The 20,767-nt window shown below is 33.5% G+C and overlaps 3 protein-coding genes across 13 annotated transcripts; 1 reads left to right on the top strand and 2 right to left on the bottom strand.

The window, feature by feature from the left end:
* Nucleotides 1-1,706: 1,706 nt before the first annotated feature.
* LOC143220101 (uncharacterized) lies at nt 1,707-12,120 on the top strand. 11 transcript variants are annotated; one of them, XM_076445835.1, is made up of 11 exons: nt 3,569-5,355; nt 5,452-5,710; nt 7,309-7,371; nt 7,980-8,183; nt 8,260-8,581; nt 8,692-8,836; nt 8,905-8,975; nt 9,473-9,541; nt 10,280-10,333; nt 10,410-10,548; nt 11,971-12,120. In XM_076445835.1, the coding sequence occupies exons 1-10, from the start codon at nt 5,063-5,065 to the stop codon at nt 10,508-10,510; spliced, it is 1,581 nt and encodes a 526-aa protein (XP_076301950.1). In that variant the 5' UTR covers nt 3,569-5,062; the 3' UTR covers nt 10,511-10,548; nt 11,971-12,120. The 11 variants fall into 11 exon arrangements, 9 of the variants coding, with proteins under 9 accessions (XP_076301958.1, XP_076301950.1, XP_076301953.1 ...); XM_076445838.1 differs by lacking the exon at nt 11,971-12,120 and having other exon boundaries at nt 3,569-4,459; nt 5,063-5,355; nt 10,410-11,398; XM_076445836.1 differs by lacking the exon at nt 11,971-12,120 and having other exon boundaries at nt 3,569-4,896; nt 5,063-5,355; nt 10,410-11,398.
* LOC143220100 (uncharacterized) lies at nt 11,633-15,772 on the bottom strand. Its single transcript, XM_076445834.1, has 10 exons — nt 14,655-15,772; nt 14,077-14,335; nt 13,815-13,877; nt 13,529-13,732; nt 13,102-13,423; nt 12,836-12,980; nt 12,688-12,767; nt 12,557-12,628; nt 12,368-12,460; nt 11,633-12,206 (listed from the first exon to the last, which is right to left on the bottom strand). Exons 1-10 carry the CDS (start codon nt 14,945-14,947, stop codon nt 11,950-11,952), a joined length of 1,788 nt encoding a protein of 595 aa, XP_076301949.1. The 5' UTR covers nt 14,948-15,772; the 3' UTR covers nt 11,633-11,949.
* Nucleotides 15,773-18,168: 2,396 nt separating this feature from the next.
* Nucleotides 18,169-19,631, bottom strand: LOC143220096 (uncharacterized). The gene is made up of 2 exons (XM_076445830.1): nt 18,648-19,631; nt 18,169-18,225 (listed from the first exon to the last, which is right to left on the bottom strand). The coding sequence occupies exons 1-2, from the start codon at nt 19,629-19,631 to the stop codon at nt 18,169-18,171; spliced, it is 1,041 nt and encodes a 346-aa protein (XP_076301945.1).
* Between the last annotated feature and the right edge of the window lie 1,136 nt (nt 19,632-20,767).

Here is a 20,767-nt window from a genome sequence, read left to right as displayed (position 1 = left end):
TGGTTTCCCTTTCTTCTTCTTTAATTTTCTTCCACTCCAGTTTATAGTTGATTTCCGTGTTATTTCTCAATTCTTCTTGTCTGAGGAAAATACGGCGTCTCTCCTCTGCCAAGAGTGTCAGTGGAGGGAGACCGGCAAGAACGCATAGCGCATCCAGAGATGTTGTCCTATAAGCCCGTACCACTCTTGAAAGGGATATTTTTTGGAGCCTATTAAGGACCTTAGTCTTTGTTGTTTTGCTAGTAGATACTGTCCAAATAGGTGCCGCATAAAGTATAACGGACTCTATGACCCTGTAGTATAAAAGCCGTGAATGGAAAGAACCACCCCCAATGTTTGGCATAATGCCGTTCAGTGCTCCGGCGATCTTTGTCGCTTTGCCTGCGGCGTAGTTTAGGTGTCCAGTGAAAGATTGATTGCCCTCCACTATTAGCCCAAGGTATCTAGTTGATTTTTTAAGGTCAAGGGTTATGTTACCGATTCTGATGGCAATATCTTTTGTGGATTTTCTCCCCGTCAGCATAACCATTTCTGTCTTTTCCTGCGCGAGTGTGAGTTGTTTTACTCGAAACCAGTTTTTAATTTTTGCTAAGGCCTCTGTAGCGACTCTTGAAGTATCTTCTGCAGTGGATTTTGTGATGATCAAGGCGACATCGTCCGCATATCCGTACAGATAGGCGCCTCTGGGGAGTACCATCTTTAACAGGTCGTCATATTGCAGGTCCCACAGCAAAGGCGCAAGCACCGAGCCTTGTGGGACACCTGCATAGAAACTCGTTTCTGAATTTTGTCCGTATGTGATTTTTCTATCTTGTAGGTAATTTCTCAATATATTGAAGAGCCTGTTTGGTATCGCTCTTTTGGATAGTGCCTCTATGACATTATGCCATTTAATCGTATTGAAGGCATTTTTCACATCTAAGGCGATTAAAATGCAGTAGTGTGACTTATTTTTTGCTTTATCCCAACGTTTCATGATTTCATGCATAGCATGTATCGTGCATTTACCGCGCCTGAATCCATACTGGTTTGGTTCATATTCAACATTTTCTAGAAGTCTCTCTTTTAGGCAATATTCGAGTATCTTACCCATATTGGATAGAATGGAGAGGGGTCTCCATCCTGTGTGCCCATCCGGTCCGGGTTTCTTAGGTATTAGTACAAGGCGGCGTTTCTTCCAGGGGGTTGGGAAATACCCCAAGTTGTAGCACGTGTTTATGAGCCGAGTGACATGGGGCAGTGCGATCTTCGATAGCAGTGTCACTAGTTCTGTTGGGATACCGTCTCTGCCGGGTGCCTTTTTTTTAACCGCCTTCATAGCCCTTAAAACCTCTTCCTCTGTAAAAGGTCGGTCATTAGCGTCATGAGAGACGTCTCTCACGTCAGAGGTGGGGGGTGCCTGGTTGGGTTCCGGTGTTGTTTGGAAAAGAGACTTGACTATCTCTCCGGTTTCCTCTTCTGTCAGGACGCTGGGTGGAGGTTTTCCTGCTACTCTTCCCATTACCGACTTATATGGTCTTCCCCATATGTCGGGAGAGGCCTTCAGTTGCGCACAATACGATTGCCCACATGCACATTGCGCACATATCTTTTGGACACAGCATGATTGGGCACAAGTACAATCAGACACATCTCGATTGCGCACAAGGAGCATCGGACACATCTCGATTGCGCACAAGAAGAATCGGGCACATCTCGATTGCGCACAAATAGAATTGGATTCATCTTTATTGGGCACAGACAAAATTGCACACACGCGAATCGTGCACAAATAGAATTGCTTACTGTAATTTTGAACGCAGATGGAAATGCGGCCGATGGCAGATGGAAATGATGGAAGTGCAAATCTAGGTTTATGTATTCTTGTGAAGGATCTGCCAGATACACCTAGACGAATTAATTTTTGAAGTGTAGAAATTAATGGTTTTTGGTGTGTGCAATAAATTTTAGGTTATAATGTTTTTACTCGAAATATGGTTTCAATAGTGTCTGTATTAAGAGATAAAATTTGTGCAGTTAGTAGTAGATTATTCGATTTTTAATATTAATGTGATTTTGAATTAAAATATTGACAACGAAGAGCGAAGGACTACAAAATTACACGAATGTATAGAATTGATTTCACAGCTCCCGAATAATTCTGTGTGAAAAAAATAATTTAGATAAGTATTTTTTGCCTATAAAATATAATAATTTTTCTGAGTAATGAATACGATACTTTGTGATTTTTTATATTTTTCTTTTACATGTGGTGTACAAAGCAGATCTACTAGCTGAACTATTTTAATTGGAACGCACGGTCATATCCTGATTATTGCAAGAAAAATGTTCTCACGGTGAGTAATATGTAACTTGTGATCTTGAAAACCATTATATTCTTAGATAGAAAGCATTAATAATTGAAGTTTATACGCGACATATATGATCGTGCTTTATACAATCTTTTTTAAACCAGTTAATCAGCGTGTAATGTCACAGCAGCGTTTAGAATGATAACTGTAAATGTATATTGAATTTCCCCAATCAGATGTACCTTCTTTGATATAGATACATAATCCCTTTTACTTGTCATTTTAACTACATAATATAATGTGAGAAGTAAGCCTTGCGGTTGAGTTTTAATTCTTGTATTTTAAATTATCATAACCGCTCCGTAATTTGTGCGTGCCAATGTATGAAATAAGTAAAGGAAAGTAAGTAGATATAGAAAGTAAGAAAGCATGCATGTAATAATTAAAGGAAAGATTAAATAAGCAGTGCTGGGTAGAATTCAAATATATTTGTAGAATTATAATATGTAGATACGTACATAAGTTTCTATAACAATAAAAAATGGGAATATTGAAAACTCGACTCTTAACAGTTCTGTTTTTTTTTTCATTTATAAATACTTGTTTATAAAGTAAACAATCTGGTTCGTGGATTTCGAATGTGGTGTAAGCTTTGGTCTTTGTAAGTTTGACATACGTGGAATTGCAACCACGTTGTCATAATGTCGTGTTATCTGTGTTTGATCTGAAGTGCCAAATGTTTGTTAGGAATTCTTGTGATGGGTCTGTCGCATGTACCGGGACCAATTAATGTTTGAAGTGTAGAAATGAATGGTTTTTGGAGTCTGCAATAAATTTTAGGTTATAATGTTTTACTCGATATATGGTTTCGATAGTAAATTTGTGCAGGAAGAGTACATTAATTATATGTAGATATAACACGTGCCACGGAAAAATGAGTAGATTGTTCGATTTTTAATATTAATGTGATTTTGAATTAAAATATTGACAACGAAGAGCGAAGGACTACAAAATTACACGAATGTATAGAATTGATTTCACAGCTCCCGAATAATTCTGTGTGAAAAAGATAATTTAGATAAGTATTTTTTGCCTATAAAATATAATAATTTTTCTGAGTAATGAATACGATACTTTGTGATTTTTTATATTTTTCTTTTACATGTGGTGTACAAAGCAGATCTACTAGCTGAACTATTTTAATTGGAACGCGCGGTCAGATCCTGATTATTGCAAGAAAAATGTTCTCACGGTGAGTAATATGTAACTTGTGATCTTGAAAACCATTATATTCTTAGATAGAAAGCATTAATAATTGAAGTTTATACGCGACATATATGATCGTGCTTTATACAATCTTTTTTAAACCAGTTGATCAGCGTGTAATGTCACAGCAGCGTTTAGAATGATAACTGTAAATGTATACTGAATTTCCCCAATCAGATGTACCTTCTTTGATATAGATACATAATCCCTTTTACTTGTCATTTTAACTACATAATATAATGTGAGAAGTAAACCTTGCGGTTGAGTTTTAATTCTTGTATTTTAAATTATCATAACCGCTCCGTAATTTGTGCGTGCCAATGTATGAAATAAGTAAAGGAAAGTAAGTAGATATAGAAAGTAAGAAAGCATGTATGTAATAATTAAAGGAAAGATTAAATAAGCAGTGCTGGGTAGAATTCAAATGTATTTGTAGAATTATAATATGTAGATACGTACATAAGTTTCTATAACAATAAAAAATGGGAATATAGTAATCTCAACTCTAAACAGTTCTGTTAAAATATATAAGTTTATGAAAGAAGAGTACATCAATTAAATGTAAATATAAGACATGCAACGGAATTCGTAGATTATTAAATTTTTGAAATTAATGTGATTGCGAATTAAAATAGTGACAACGAAGAGCGAAGGACTGAAAAATTACACGAATATGTAGAATTGCTTTCACAGCTCCTGAATAATTCTGTGTGAAAAAGATAATTTAGATAAGTATTTTTTGCCTATAAAATATAATAATTTTTCTGAGTAATGAATACGATACTTTGTGATTTTTTATATTTTTCTTTTACATGTGGTGTACGAAGCAGAATTACTAGCTGAACTATTTTAATTGGAACACACGGTCAGATCCTGATTATTGCAATGACAATGTTCTAACGGTAAAAAGCATTGATAATTTAACTTTCTATTCTTTGTATGATTTGAAATATTCATAATATGGAGAATAAATAATAATTATCAGTAGATAAGAAACATTTTTTAATAAATTTTAGTGCAAATTTCATCCCGATATCTCTGATGGTTCAAGAGTTATAGTAAAATGTCAGGATCCAACCTGCTGTGTTCGGTCGTCGTATGCTGTGTATCGCGCGGTGCAGCATTCAAACAAATTTTTAACAACATTCCTTGTTAGAACTAATTTTACGGAAAGTTTCTATCTATGTCAGCGATAATATCATCGACCATATTTTCATTTTTATTTTCTTCAGAATCATTTGTTTAGTCAGCGACCACCATTTGTTATTTCATCTGACGCACGCAACGCGTAGCTAACGAATATTACAATACAATATTGTTAGAATCAATTATATTCAAGGTAATGATCGTATTTTCATATTCATTCTATAAAATGTGTAATCGTAATTTTACCGTGTCGTCAATGTTTTACCAATTTTTTTACATATGTTGAATTATGGCTGTTTAAAATTCATTGTATTGCCGATAATATTTTGTTTCTCTCAAAGTAATCATACTGTTAATAGATGGAAAAAATCGCAGGTAAAGTGAAAGGTTCTTTTGTCTTTGTACACAACGATTACGTGTACAATAAAGATCATCGCAGTGAAAATATTTATCGTTGCAACACACGACGCACCACACGATGTTGTGGGGCTGTGATGGTTCTCAGCGATGGGACTATTACGCTATTAAAATCCCACAATCATTCTAAATTGTTTCATACAATCCAGCGGGAGAAAATGAAAAGTGATATGCTTCAACTATGTCGGGAGACATTGATCCCATTAAAAAAAATCTTCGATGACATCTGTAGACAGTAATTATTGTACCATATTTTTGAAAGAAACTTTGAACAATATGAAATAGATTTAAAAATTATCAGAAAACTAAATAAAATTCTTTTTTTGTGTAGGTATCCTATTGCTGCAAGCACATTATCATATAACAGTATAAAAGCTGTACTTTTCCGAGAAAGACAAAAAAGCTATCCACAAGTTGCGCCTAATTTAATCGCCATAAATGACTGCATTGAGACTCATTCTATCATGGATAACATTACTAAAATAGTAATAAAGGATGAAGAGGGTAAAGCAGCCATTTTGTTCACTACAGGCACACTTTTGAACGTTCTTGATACCTCCCACTGTATCTATGCTGATGGTATTTTCTCCGTAAGTAGTATACAAGTGAAAGTAAAGTATATATGTAGGGTGTAACAGAGAACATGTGAGAATCAACTCAGGAACTGTAATTGTACTATATTTAAAAACATTGAGAAATATTCATATAAATGTATGTCTATCTGTCTTGATGAGATTTTTCTGTTTTAATTTTGTCTTATCTAATTCCATCTGTGTGTGCATAAGATATTGAAAATGACTATCTTGCCAATTTCCAGAAAACTTGTAGAAGTCTTGTTATGGATCCGGTTACACTCTGAAAGACTCCTGGTGTTTGCCGAATTTGTTGAGAAGCTTATTGTAGTCTGAAGCTTGCGTGAATTCTTGCTTATGAGATATACCGGTTTACTGTGCAGTTTATGGACAGAGAGAGTTTGCTCTTTTTACAAAATCCGTTATATCTCGTAAACAAAGATAGATCAAGCATATGTTTATATGAATTTTTTTCATTGTTTTAGACGTACAATCAGTTTCTGAAGTGGGTCTCACATATTCTGTTACACCTTGTATAATATATGTGTATGTATAGACACATAAGACAAACACACAACATTATGTCAGTGTTTAAAGTGTGTATAGTGTATATTATTATTAATATATAAGGTATTTCTAGGATTTTGTCTACTCTAATATTGCTGTCGTTTTTGCAAATCCAAATGTTTATTACACTGAGAAGTAACTTGTAAAAGAATTAGCAAATTGTGCGATTCGTGTTTTTTCAACTTTTTGAAGTAATCGACGATTTTTCACTAATAAATGAGTATAAATGTGTTGATATTGGAATGCCTCTGTGCCGAAAATTCATGATAATTTTAATGAGGCTATCAAGAAATACACTTGATATGACCTCTATTACTCTCAAGACAAAGAAAATATTTCTATAGAGATTTACTTTATTAATTATGTTCCAAGTCAAATATTTTTCGAGCGACTGCTGACCAGATGTAGCATCCTTACTTCCAGCACGGTATTTCATTACCCTGAACTTACGCTACTTGGACAGGCAAGGACCGCTTCTTGTAAGATAACAAAGATATTGGTCAGACAAGAAAATATTAAATTTATTAGTCCTTCAAATTATTATGAATTGTCTGGTCATTTCAAGATCAACATACGTGTTTAAAATCCATTTTTTTAAATCAGCTACACTAGTAAAAATGTGTCGCTGTTACAAAAAAAATCGTCGATAAACTTTAAAACTTGAAAAAAATTTTCTTGACGGAAAAAAACATGAAAATGAAAACAACTATTGTTTTGTATATTTTGTTATTTGTAAAAGTAATGAAGACATTAAAATGGATGAGATAAACGAAATACCTGGTATTCATATAATATGTAGTATAGACATAATACTGAATGTATATATGTATTATGTATCAACGAATTATATAATAGTTGGACTGTTTTTAATTTCTTAGAAGGAACAGAAAATGTTAAAAAATGTTCTTCCGAAAGTTGTTTCATATGAAGGGGGACATAATGTGATACAAATATTCTTTTAATACGAAATAATGGAAAAGATGTATATACATATATTATATTTTATTTCTATTCAATTCTATACAATTTGCATTTTATTTGTATTCAAGGTTTTACCTCCTAAACCACCAATTGCACAACTTTATATTATTCACATTGTATACATGGATACCGTAAGTATAATATACATTACCAAAGTATGTTATTTTAGTTTGTTATACTATAATTATATGATGTGTATAGGCAATGTTGGGCAAATTTTATTTTGATTATCGTACAAAGAATAATGTAAGAATTTATTCCTGAATCACGAGTAACGATATTATTTGGAGAAAAATTATTTATTAGTAACGAATAAATCTGTATCGTAATAAATAAATACTATGTTTTGTTATTCGAAATTAGTTCACGACAAATAGATTTGAAGATCAAAATGCACTCAACACTGACAGATGTTAATAGCACTTTAGGTGAAATATTTTTCGAGTTAACGTTTGATAATTGACGAAGTACCCTAAATTGAGAGAGCATTTACAGGTTATCGTAATGTTTTGTTATGTAATATAGAAATTAGCATTTAGACGTTTGTTTTAAATATCCCATTGTAACATTATTTATTTTGTAATTTTACTACAAGCATAAAAGTGCATATAATTTTTATTCTTTCCCTTTAATACATGGTAACTGCTGCCCTATGACCAGGGTAAAAATTCACATCGTATTGATAGTGGTACCAAATTTAACAGCTTATATTATACTTATGAAAGTTTTGCTTTGAAAGGGAGTGGGTACAATATTTATATTGTGCGAAACATTAACAAAAGCTATGTATATAGCAATATGGAGCAAGATAAAAGAATTAGCTCCAACGCTTCATGAGAATTTGAAGTTTACAATGACTGATTATGAAAGTGCAGCAATGATTGCATTGGAGCAGCAGTTTCCATTGAGCAGTGTAAAAGGCTGCTGGTTCCACTATAATCAGGTTAATATAATTTTATAGGGAATAAATTTACTGCCCATAAAAAGATATAATTTTAAACCAAGTGTACGTTTTACAGGCTTTATTACGAAAATGGCGCCATTTAGGTCTCGCAGATGCACCAACTAAAGTATTGTCAATGGCAATGACATTAGCTTTAGCTCCTGCAGACCTCTTTAAAAAAGGGTTTGCTGAAATTGAAAGAGAATCAGCTTCTTTTACCGCTGAGCATCCTCCAATCAAAATTTTTATCGAATACATACGATCCACGTGGTTGCCAAAAGCAGAAAAAGTTTCAGTATATGATTGTCCCATGAGAACAAACAATACCACCGAGTCTTACAATAATGTTGTTTCATTGAAGTTAGGAAGAGGGAAAAAAAACATATGGATATTTTTGGGTAATTCTTTCATTAATTTTATTTCATTTATACATTTTTATTTGTGTATAAAATAAAATTTAAAAGAACGATTTCTCATCCAAGCCAAGTTAACTGTGTAAACTTTACAGAAACTATAAAGCAACTAATAATGGATGAAGAAATTAAATTAAAAAGACTCAATGAAGGACAATGTGTACGTCGTAAAAGCAACAAGAAAAGTGTAATAAGAGATAATAAGATTGGATTACTACAGAAACATCTTGCTAGTGGAAGGTTTGATTTTGTCCTAAATGTTAAAAAATATAATTATACATAAAAGATATTTACTTATTGGTTTTTAGATTAACTTTGAAAGAGTTTTTATTATCGTTTCATAAAGGTCATAAGATATTAATGTATGGAGATCATGAAGGTAAAGTATGAAAATTGGTGTTAATGTAAACAAAAATAGGGATTGTTCTAATCGCGCATTGTTTTCATTGCACATAAGTTTTTCCCAGAATCGTAATGACCTCAATCAAAATAAACTACCATCCATTTTTACTTCGAACTGTTAACACATTCACGACCGGCGGTTATTAAGTGAGACTTATAGCTATGTACCGCCTATAGCTGAATACCGTAAGGTCACAAACATAGGTCTACGACTACGCTATCGGTATACAGCTACAGAATTTGAAATGTCGTAGGACTAGGTTACCTGTCTTGAATCTATTAATAATTTAAACACGCGGGACTGGTTAAAACAGTGTGTAATGAGGATTCTCATAAAAAAAGTCTTTTAATACTCTTGTCATGATTTACCGAGGTTGCAAAATTTTCAACATTTTACTTATAATAGATAATCTAATTAATATTAAATTAATAATCAGTTTAATAAAATATATAAAATATTTTCCTTATTTATAGCGGTACATGTTTGCACTACTCCAGAACCGATTTGTGTTATAAAAAATGAAATTACTGATCAAAATCGAAGTAAGTTAATACTTAAGTGTGGATTTATAGTGGAGCTGCGAGCATCGATGATAGCGGCGCGGTGAAAACAAACCAACATGCGTGACAACATTTCGACACATACTAATGAAAAAGTACATATGTATTTTCATTGTTTTTCTTTTTTTTTCACCGCACAGCTCACCTCGCTGCTCCACTATAAATCCACCCTAAGGCGGTAGACTTGTTTCCAGAATTGCAAGGATGCGGGATGCGCGTTCTCATTTCTAGATAATACAAAGATGGGATTTTAAGTAGTGAAAAGCGCTAGATAAAAGATTAATCTGGGCTGCGATCGCCCTCTATAGTCCTATTTTTACGTTTATGAGGCGTAATTTGCATTATTCGACAAGCATGTAGCTAAGAAAATAGCTATGAAATCAGCTACATACGTTAGTTGTATGCTTCCGAATAATGCAAATTACGCCCGCAAATAAAAAAATAGAACTCTTGAGGGCGAGAGCGGCCTAGATCGAGCTATCTAGCGATTTTGTCTACTGAAAACCCCCATTTTTGTATTATCGAGAAATGAGAACGCGAATCCCGCACCCTCGCAATCCAGGAAAAACGAATTTACTCGTTTAAAGACATCTTTAAGACGTCTCATTGTCAGTGCTATCTGGATATAGTTGAGAAACAGAATTTAGTGAAAATTTTATGACAACCGGTAAATCTACAATCTTAATAATTATTTCTTAATAATTATTTTAACAATTCCAGGTGCATATAAAAAATGTACGAAGAAAAGAGTCAACCAAGAATTGGAGGACAAAGGTACAATTTATATGGACTAAACTTAGTATTGCTAGAGAAGAACTCATTTCTCTCTTACTAAATTGTTTTTTTACAGATAATCTGAACGTACGTGGACATGCAGAATTGCTGGGCAAAAAGGCTAAATTCACAAACTTAAAAATGCCACTTGTAATATTGGAAAAACTCAATATTTGAGTTTTTAACACAATTTTTGTCGTTTGGCCATTTTGGATGTACGTTACAAAGAGATCTTCAATATTTACAAAGAGATTCCAATTGACCTTCACAGATGGGTCATTCCACGCGAAAACGGACACATTTTGGAGTAAAATTTCAGATTTTGTTCAAATTTAAATATGGTGATTTTTGATATCTTAACAAAACGTGTTAACCTTTTTTCATTGAGTCATAAGTTTAGAATTATCAAAGCGATGAAAATGTGTTTTTGGGAACTTGTAGTGAAATCATAAGAGTATCTACTAAAAATGTTTTTTTCACCATTTCTTTTGCTATCATTTTAAACATATTCCGAATTTTCAATAGACCCGTGTCCCCTTTACGGACCTCTATTAAAAAAGATATACTGCCTCAGACAGCCAAACACAGTGGGCTGGATCGTGACATTTTACTATAACTGCTGAACCATAAAAGATATCGAGATAAAATTTGCACTAAAATTCATTATAAAATGATTTTTATGCGTTGATAATTCTTGTAATAAATATATACTTTTTGTAATCATTTTTAATTAATTGTTCAAATTTTGTTGTCTTAAAATGGAATTTAAAATTGTTAATTTGTTACTTATTCAGTATTTTTTCAGATAATTTAAATCAGCCAATGTCTTTGGTTATAAACTCTGTATTTCTTGAAGTATTCATAATATGAAAAATAAATGTCAAGAAATACAGAGAAATTTATAACCAAAGATATCAATGTATCTGGTTAATTTATAACCAAAGAGTAACAAATGTACAATTTTTAATTTTATTTTAAAACAACAAATTTGGTCTGCTATGAAAACACGTTATTTGTTTAAAACAATTGCAAAAGAAATGGTGAAAAAACACATAGACATATAGAGATAGACTGCGCCGTCTTATGGGCGAGTTGAAGCCCACAATGGCGGCGCGCGGTACAAAGAGTGAGAGAGAGAGCATTAGCCGGGGTCCATAGCGCTCTCTTTCTATATGATGTGTCGACACATCAATTAGAAAGAGAGCGCTATGGACCCCGGCTAATGCTCTCTCTCTCTCTCGCACGCCGCCATTGTGGGCTTCAGCGCTTCGTTCAGGCCGCGCAGTCTATCTCTATATGTCTATGGAAAAAACATTTTTAGTAGATACTCTTGTGTTTTCACTACAATGAATACTGGGATAGTTTTATACTTATGACTCAATGACAAAAAGATAACACGTTTGTTTACACGTGTGTAAAATCAACAATTTTTAAGACATCGAAAAATCCTTTGAGATTCGTTCATAGATCACTAAAGACTACACATATTTAAAGAACAAAATCCGAAATTTTACTCCAAAATGTATTCGTTTTCGCGTGGAATGTGTGACCCAGATATGTTATAACCGTATTTCTATTATTCTAAGATATATAGTGTTGATGTTTTCTGAGCATACTTATATTTCTGGTTCACGAAGTGTCACGTACATCGTAAAGCTGACATTGCATACAGGGCATCGTTTGCAATCACATTGGCTGATACAAGTTATACAACAAGCAAGATGACCGCAAGGCACACAAACTTCTGTTGCTTTGTTAATAAAACAGATTATGCAAAATCCTGATTTGTGGTTATTACTATCTTCTTGATCATTAGTATCTCCTTTTTCACATTCCCAAAAACTATCATTAAGTATTTCAACAATATAATCGCCTAAAAAATATATGTTCAATTAATTATCCGTACTGCTTGGTTATATGAAAAATTTGATTTTTCGATACACCTCGGTCACAATTGGTGATAATTGACACCACTTATTATATTAATAATAACGATTTAGAAAAGTTGAGATTAATATGTGGATTGGAGATAACCTGCTGACACTGTCCCGTCCTGTATTGTCGAGGAATTCGATGATGCTGAAGTCGTACCTGGTAACGTTTTTGCATGCATCCATTCTAGTTTATCTTTAACAACAAATTATATACGGAGAGAACATTATAATATATATAATATCTACAATCGATAATACGTACTACATAATATAAAATTAATTTATTTACCGGTTTCTGTAGGATTATAAGTTGTTTTGGCAAAAGAGTTAGCATCAGCAATTTCGTCATTAATATCTTCATCTGTACAAAAAGTATTTTAATTCTATGAGGTAGCTTTAAAATTATCAATATATATTTACCTGCCAATGCACTGATTTGATTGATTTTAAAAATTGTGTCTTTATGATGAAATATATTTAAAAACTCCTCTAGAGATAATCTACAAAATCATATAAATTTATAAACATATATACAATAAAAATAATTATAAATAGAAAGAATGTTAACCTTCCAGTATCAAATTCAGCTTGAGCTTTAGCAATTTTTTTCCTTCGACTAATATTTTCACGAGTACGTGGTTTTCGAGACGCTACACCATTTTGTAGCCGATTCAAATCTAATTCTTGATCCATAAGCAAATCTCTTATTTTTTCTAAAATTTAATAACATTTAACTACATACTGCCGCATATTTAGAGTAACATGACAATGATGTAAGTATATAGTTATTAAATTATAAATAAATTGATTGCAAAAAATTAAATAATACTATACCTAGAAATGCCCAAACGTTTATGTTCTGTTTTCCTAATTTTTGACCAGCAACATTATGGAAAGACTCTGCAATATTGTTAGTGCGCACCGGACAATTGTATACGCTTACTTGCGATGCCATTTTTAACCAATTAATTCGCATGTAAGTCATAAATAAAAGAACATTGGGGAAATTACTTGCTATGTTGTCTGCCTCTTTTTGTATAATTAATAAGGCTTCTTGAAATTTTGTTTCAGGTACTAAAGCCAAAGACATTGACATACGCAGAACAGTATTAGGTACATTAGTCAAACCAAGTTTGCGCCACTTTCGCAGAATAGCCTGCGATATATCGTACATATATGTATGACAAAAAATGTAGCTTTCTATACATAGACAAAATTGTAATTTATATGATAATATATAACTTCAAACAGTATCACCAACCTGACAATAGTGAAACCAGCAACCATGTATATGCGCATTAGGGAATAACTCATTTAGAGTTGTAACAGCAGCTGCTTCATAATCACTCATTATGAATCTTATATTATTTGGTAATTCGGGTATTAAAGTAAATATTTGTTTCCATATGGCAGTATACATCGCAGCCGTCCGTGTTTCGCACAGTACAAGTATAGTTGCAATACCCTGCAGAGAAGCAATTCTTTATGTTTGTGAAGGAGCATTGGATACAATTTAAGAAGTAAATCCAATATAAATTATGTTTTACATTATCCATGTAGCGTATATGCATGGTGTAGAGCTGTCCCATGTGTGGCTTCTTGGGTAAAACCTAAAATTACAGACGACTATTATTATCTACTATTATTATTATTATCTATTATTATCATATATACACAGTAAGTTTACTTTGAAAAGTCTGATATTCTTGATATAAACATTTAAGTTAAATAGCTTCTGTAATATATAGAGTTTAAGTTAATTAAATTGTTAAACAAAAACATTATATCTAAGAGTTTTATGCTACTTACTGCAAATGTTCCATCAACGAATATTTCTTTTGAATTCTTTAATCCTTCTAGCAAGCCGTCAGTTGTAATTATAACAGCAAATTCGTCTTTTAATGACTTCACAACAGATATTTTTAGTTTTTCCAATGGTTGATAAGTTTTCATCTGATCATACAAAATTTCTAAGGATTGCGGAATTGTGGGTTTGAAATTAGCTCTCTGTCTGTGCAACGTTGGTCTTAATTTTGAAAATGAACAGTAAGCTGCAGCATCTGGATGTCTTTAAATAAATATTTGTATAACATTTCAGTGAATTTATATATATGTGACACTGTCAACAATTAATTTCAGTGATTTCTTAATATGTTTTAAAAACCCCCACACACTCTAAAAATTTAACACAAACTAACTCCATATGGTTGTTCTTTCCTGTGTACATCTGCTATTCCAAATCAATTCTACAACATATTAAAAAATCTTTGAAATCTGTAAGAGTGTCACATATCGATAGATAGATAAATATTTGATCAAAATATTTGGAGAAAATATAAAAAAAAGTTGATAAAAGAAACACATAAGAAAAGTAAGCATAAACATACTTTCTACAAACATCATCAAATATTTGTTTAAATGGGATCAATGTCTCCCGACTCAGCTTCATCATTTCCTCTATCATAAAATGCTGCGTAGCAATATATTCTTGCCCAGGGTGGTTATGGGGTTTTAATAGCGTAATAGTCCCATCGCTGAGAACCATCACAGCCCCACAACATCGTGTGGTGCGTCGTGTGTTGCAACGATAAATATTTTCACTGCGATGATCTTTATTGTACACGTAATCGTTGTGTACAAAGACAAAAGAACCTTTCACTTTACCTGCGATTTTTTCCATCTATTAACAGTATGATTACTTTGAGAGAAACAAAATATTATCGGCAATACAATGAATTTTAAACAGCCATAATTCAACATATGTAAAAAAATTGGTAAAACATTGACGACACGGTAAAATTACGATTACACATTTTATAGAATGAATATGAAAATACGATCGTTACCTAGAATATAATTGATTCTAACAATATTGTATTGTAATATTCGTTAGCTACGCGTTGCGTGCGTCAGATGAAATAACAAATGGTGGTCGCTGACTAAACAAATGATTCTGAAGAACATAAAAATGAAAATATGGTCGATGATATTATCGCTGACAAAGATAGAAACTTTCCGTAAAATTAGTTCTAACAAAGAATGTTGTTAAAAATTTGTTTGAATGCTGCACCGCGCGATACACAGCATACGACGACCGAACACAGCAGGTTGGATCCTGACATTTTACTATAACTCTTGAACCATCAGAGATATCGGGATGAAATTTGCACTAAAATTTATTAAAAAATGTTTCTTATCTACTGATAATTATTATTTATTCTTCATATTATGAATATTTCAAGACATACAAAGAATAGAAAGTTAAATTATCAATGCTTTTTACCGTTAGAACATTGTCATTGCAATAATCAGGATCTGACCGTGTGTTCCAATTAAAATAGTTCAGCTAGTAATTCTGCTTCGTACACCACATGTAAAAGAAAAATATAAAAAATCACAAAGTATTGTATTCATTACTCAGAAAAATTATTATATTTTATAGGCAAAAAATACTTATCTAAATTATCTTTTTCACACAGAATTATTCCGGAGCTGTGAAAGCAATTCTACATATTCGTGTAATTTTTCAGTCCTTCGCTCTTCGTTGTCACTATTTTAATTCGCAATCACATTAATTTCAAAAATTTTATAATCCACGAATTCCGTTGCATGTCTTATATTTACATTTAATTGATGTACTCTTCTTTCATAAACTTATATATTTTAACAGAACTGTTTAGAGTTGAGATTACTATATTCCCATTTTTTATTGTTATAGAAACTTATGTACGTATCTACATATTATAATTCTACAAATACATTTGAATTCTACCCAGCACTGCTTATTTAATCTTTCCTTTAATTATTACATACAAGCTTTCTTACTTTCTATATCTACTTACTTTCCTTTACTTATTTCATACATTGGCACGCACAAATTACGGAGCGTTTATGATAATTTAAAATACAAGAATTAAAACTCAACCGCAAGGTTTACTTCTCACATTATATTATGTAGTTAAAATGACAAGTAAAAGGGATTATATATCTATATCAAAGAAGGTACATCTGATTGGGGAAATTCAGTATACATTTACAGTTATCATTCTAAACGCTGCTGTGACATTACACGCTGACTAACTGGTTTAAAACAGATTGTATAAAGCACGATCATATATGTCGCGTATAAACTTCAATTATTAATGCTTTCTATCTAAGAATATGATGGTTTTCAAGATCACAAGTTACATATTACTCACCGTGAGAACATTTTCCTTGCAATAATCAGGATCTGACCGTGCGTTCAAATTAAAATAGATCAGCTAGTAGATCTGCTTCGTACACCACATGTAAAAGAAAAATATAAAAAATCACAAAGTATCTTATCCATTACTCAGAAAAATGATTATATTTTATAGGCAAAAAATACTTATCTAAATTATCTTTTTCACACAGAATTATTCGGGAGCTGTGAAATCAATTCTATACATTCGTGTAATTTTTCAGTCCTTCGCTCTTCGTTGTCAATATTTTAATTCACATCACATTAATATTAAAAATCGAACAATCTACTCATTTTTCCGTGGCACGTGTTATATATACATATAATTAATGTACTCTTCCTGCACAAATTTACTATCGAAACCATATATCGAGTAAAAACATTATAACCTAAAATTTATTGCACACTCCAAAAACCATTCATTTCTACACTTCAAACATTAATTGGTACCGGTACATGCGACAGACCCATCACAAGAATTCCTAACAAACATTTGGCACTTCAGATCAAGCACAGATAACACGACATTATGACAACGTGGTTGCAATTCCACGTATGTCAAACTTACAAAGTCCAATGCTTACACCACATTCGAAATCCACGAACCAGATTGTTTACTTTATAAATAAGTATTTATAAATGAAAAAAAAACAGAACTGTTAAGAGTCGAGTTTACAATATTCCCATTTTTTATTGTTATAGAAACTTATGTACGTATCTACATATTATAATTCTACAAATATATTTGAATTCTACCCAGCACTGCTTATTTAATCTTTCCTTTTATTATTACATACATGCTTTCTTACTTTCTATATCTACTTACTTTCCTTTACTTATTTCATACATTGGCACGCACAAATTACGGAGCGGTTATGATAATTTAAAATACAAGAATTAAAACTCAACCGCAAGGTTTACTTCTCACATTATATTATGTAGTTAAAATGACAAGTAAAAGGGATTATGTATCTATATCAAAGAAGGTACATCTGATTGGGGAAATTCAGTATACATTTACAGTTATCATTCTAAACGCTGCTGTGACATTACACGCTGATCAACTGGTTTAAAAAAGATTGTATAAAGCACGATCATATATGTCGCGTATAAACTTCAATTATTAATGCTTTCTATCTAAGAATATGATGGTTTTCAAGATCACAAGTTACATATTACTCACCGTGAGAACATTTTCCTTGCAATAATCAGGATCTGACCGTGCGTTCCAATTAAAATAGTTCAGCTAGTAGATCTGCTTTGTACACCACATGTAAAAGAAAAATATAAAAAATCACAAAGTATCGTTTTCATAACTCAGAAAAATGATAATATTTTATAGGCAAAAAATACTTATCTAAATTATCTTTTTCACACAGAATTATTCGGGAGCTGTGAAATCAATTCTATACATTCGTGTAATTTTTCAGTCCTTCGCTCTTCGTTGTCAATATTTTAATTCACAATCACATTAATATTAAAAATCGAACAATCTACTCATTTTTCCGTGGCACGTGTTATATCTACATATAATTAATGTACTCTTCCTGCACAAATTTTATCTCTTAATGAGTAAAAACATTATAACCTAAAATTTATTGCACACACCAAAAACCATTCATTTCTACACTTCAAAAATTAATTCGTCAAGGTGTATTTGGCAGATCCTTCACAAGAATTCATAAACCTAGATATGCACTTCCATCATTTCCATCTGCCATCGGCCGCATTTCCATCTGCGTTTAAAAATTACTGTAAGCAATTCTATTTGTGCACGATTCGCGTGTGTGCAATTTTACATTTTATGTGTGCCCAATAAAGATGAATCCAATTCTATTTGTGCGCAATCGAGATGTGTCCGATTCTTCATGTGCGCAATCGAGATGTGTCCGATTCTTCTTGTGCGCAATCGAGATGTGTCCGATTCTCCTTGTGCGCAATCGAGATGTGTCCGATTGTACTTGTGCCCAATCATGCTGTGTCCAAAAGATATGTGCGCAATGTGCATGTGGGCAATCGTATTGTGGGCAACTGAGCGCCTCCCTATGTCGGTGTCTATGTCATTTATGAGTGTTGCCCAAGAATTTCTTTTTGCTCTTGATATCTCGTGTTTAAGTTGTTTTTTGTTCGCCTTATGTTTATTTAGACATCTGATTACCTCTAGATTGGAACCTTCTGGGTGTTTTTTCAGATTTGAACGCGCTCGCTGCAAGGCTCGACGAGAGCTGATGGAGACTCTTCTCAATGTGGCGATTTCCTCATTCCACCACCAGACCTCTTTCCTTTTACTGGAATGTTGTATTGTGTAAGAGGTGGATTCATAAAGATCAGTAATCATGCCTATATAGGCCTCGACATCTTCTACGGAATAGATTTTTGCCGGGTCAGCAATCTTTGTGATCTGGAGATAGGTTTTGGAGAATCTGTCGACGTCGAGTTTGAATTTTTTACTTTTTCCGGGTTTGGTAGCATTGGCTATATTTATCGTCAACACATGTTTCAAATAGCGGTGGTCCGAGGCCGTATATTCTTCAAGTATTTGGCTAGATGTGATGCCGTTATATGCCGTTGCCCCGCATAGTAGGATGTCTATTGTGGAAACATACCCGTTCCTTTCAAAAGTGTGCGATCCCGTACTGACTTTAGGAATGAGTCCAAAGTTATTGCACATTTCTAGTACCACTGTGCCGTGGTCATCAAGTGATCTTGATCCCCAGGCAGTTGACTTGGCATTAAAGTCCCCGGCAATAACACATTTGTCTGTACTTATAGTGTCTAGAAAACTTTCCAGTTCCGCTATTTTTCCTGTATAGGACTCCAAGCTCACATTTGGAGAGATGTAACAAGAGATGAAGATATAATCTTCAATTTGTACCGCTACCAGACCTTTAGATTTGTAAAGACTTTTAATGCTGTTCAAATTGCTTATAGGTTGCGGTATCCATATGGATGAGGATTTGTGACCATCATTATGCCAAAACGATGGTGGGGACCATGGTTCGGATATGAAAACTATGTCTATTTCGTGTTGTATTGCAGATTGGGTGAGTAGTTCCTGCGCGTTTTTACAGTGATTTAGGTTGATTTGTAACATTTTAATTTGTTTTCTTACAGGTGTGGAGGTTGTACTTTGCTGTTCCATTTGTGAAGTCTGTAAGTATTTGGTAGGTATGTATTTACTGTTTGTTTTGTAGTGTTTGTCCTGATTGTTGTGTTTGTTCTATCTGTTGTAATAGATTCTCTGGGTGTCTTTGTATATTTTTTCCGTTTTCAGGAACTCTGTCTTTGCTTGATTTACGCAGTAGCTCCAGTGCCCTGCGGTAGGCCGGACACTTAAGGCTACCGTCCCTATGCCCTTCTGTCATACACACCATGCATTTTTCTGGATTGCAGCATTGTATAGCACTATGATCCTCTGCTCCGCATCTTCTGCAGAGTTTCGTCCTGTCAGGTCCCTGACAGTTCCTGATAAAGTGCCCGAATTCCCGGCAGCGATAGCATTGAATCACCTCTTCTCGCTCGATCACCCGGCAGGAGCTCCAGCCTACGCGTAGAGAGCGTTTTTCCAATAATTTTACCGCTATTTCAGTTGGTAAAATAAGCGTGGCATTTTGCCTCCCTGCAAAAGCTGGGCGGAGAGCTTTCACTGTGATGTCTTCTGTGGTGGTCTCCGGTAGGGCTGCCACCACTGCCTCCTTAATCTCCTCAACTGTGGCGTCACCTTCCAGTTGTTTTAGGTGGAGTACTTTGTTTCTCATTCTACTGGGTCCTGCCAGTGCTTTGGCCCCCGATAGTTTGGAGTTTACCAGTTTACTGAAGCTTGTAGCCTTAGACGCGTCTCCTTTGATATCCACTAGTACATGTCCATTTTTACTAGACCTCACTCCTGATATGGAAAATCCTTCTTTATCGATGTTTATCTCCTTTTTCAGGGTCTTTAGAGTTTCTGCGAACGTCTTTGAGCCAGTGTCGATTAGCACAGTTTCATAACCGGAGGGTTTTCTGACTTCTTTTTTAATCTTATCACTGTGTATGGTGATAGCGGTGTTTGTGTCCAAGAATAAGAACTCCACCATCTTCCTTACGGTATGAGGATCAACCGTGTCCACAGTTAGAGCGATCTTAGTTCTTTCGTGTTCTGAGGAAATAGACTTTAATTCTTTGAGGGCTTTGAATATGTTCTCCAGTTGTAAGGGGCTTTCATTCTTCTCCCTGTCAATCAGGTGGTATATGAATTTTTCTCCCACTATCCTAGATCCATGCGTGCCTTTCTTTGGC

This window comes from Lasioglossum baleicum, unplaced genomic scaffold (genome assembly GCF_051020765.1).
Source record: "Lasioglossum baleicum unplaced genomic scaffold, iyLasBale1 scaffold0195, whole genome shotgun sequence".
NCBI classification, from domain to species: Eukaryota; Metazoa; Arthropoda; class Insecta; order Hymenoptera; family Halictidae; genus Lasioglossum; species Lasioglossum baleicum.
This window is presented reverse-complemented; position numbering and strand designations above follow the sequence as displayed.

Bases quoted from the DNA above. Each gene is read 5' to 3' on its own strand.
- LOC143220101 (XM_076445835.1), top strand. From the start codon at position 5,063: ATGGAAAAAATCGCAGGTAAAGTGAAAGGTTCTTTTGTCTTTGTACAC. The intron at 5,356-5,451 runs GTAATTATTGTA...TTTTTTGTGTAG, and splicing joins TTCGATGACATCTGTAGACA to GTATCCTATTGCTGCAAGCA. The intron at 8,184-8,259 runs GTTAATATAATT...TACGTTTTACAG, and splicing joins GCTGGTTCCACTATAATCAG to GCTTTATTACGAAAATGGCG.
- LOC143220100 (XM_076445834.1), bottom strand. From the start codon at position 14,947: ATGGAAAAAATCGCAGGTAAAGTGAAAGGTTCTTTTGTCTTTGTACAC. The intron at 14,336-14,654 runs GTATGTTTATGC...ATTTATTTAAAG, and splicing joins TTTGATGATGTTTGTAGAAA to ACATCCAGATGCTGCAGCTT. The intron at 12,981-13,101 runs GTATAGTATTAT...ATTAAATTTTAG, and splicing joins AAACGTTTGGGCATTTCTAG to AAAAAATAAGAGATTTGCTT.
- LOC143220096 (XM_076445830.1), bottom strand. From the start codon at position 19,631: ATGGAACAGCAAAGTACAACCTCCACACCTGTAAGAAAACAAATTAAA. The intron at 18,226-18,647 runs GTAATCAGATGT...TTTTAAACGCAG, and splicing joins CAGAAGGTTCCAATCTAGAG to ATGGAAATGCGGCCGATGGC.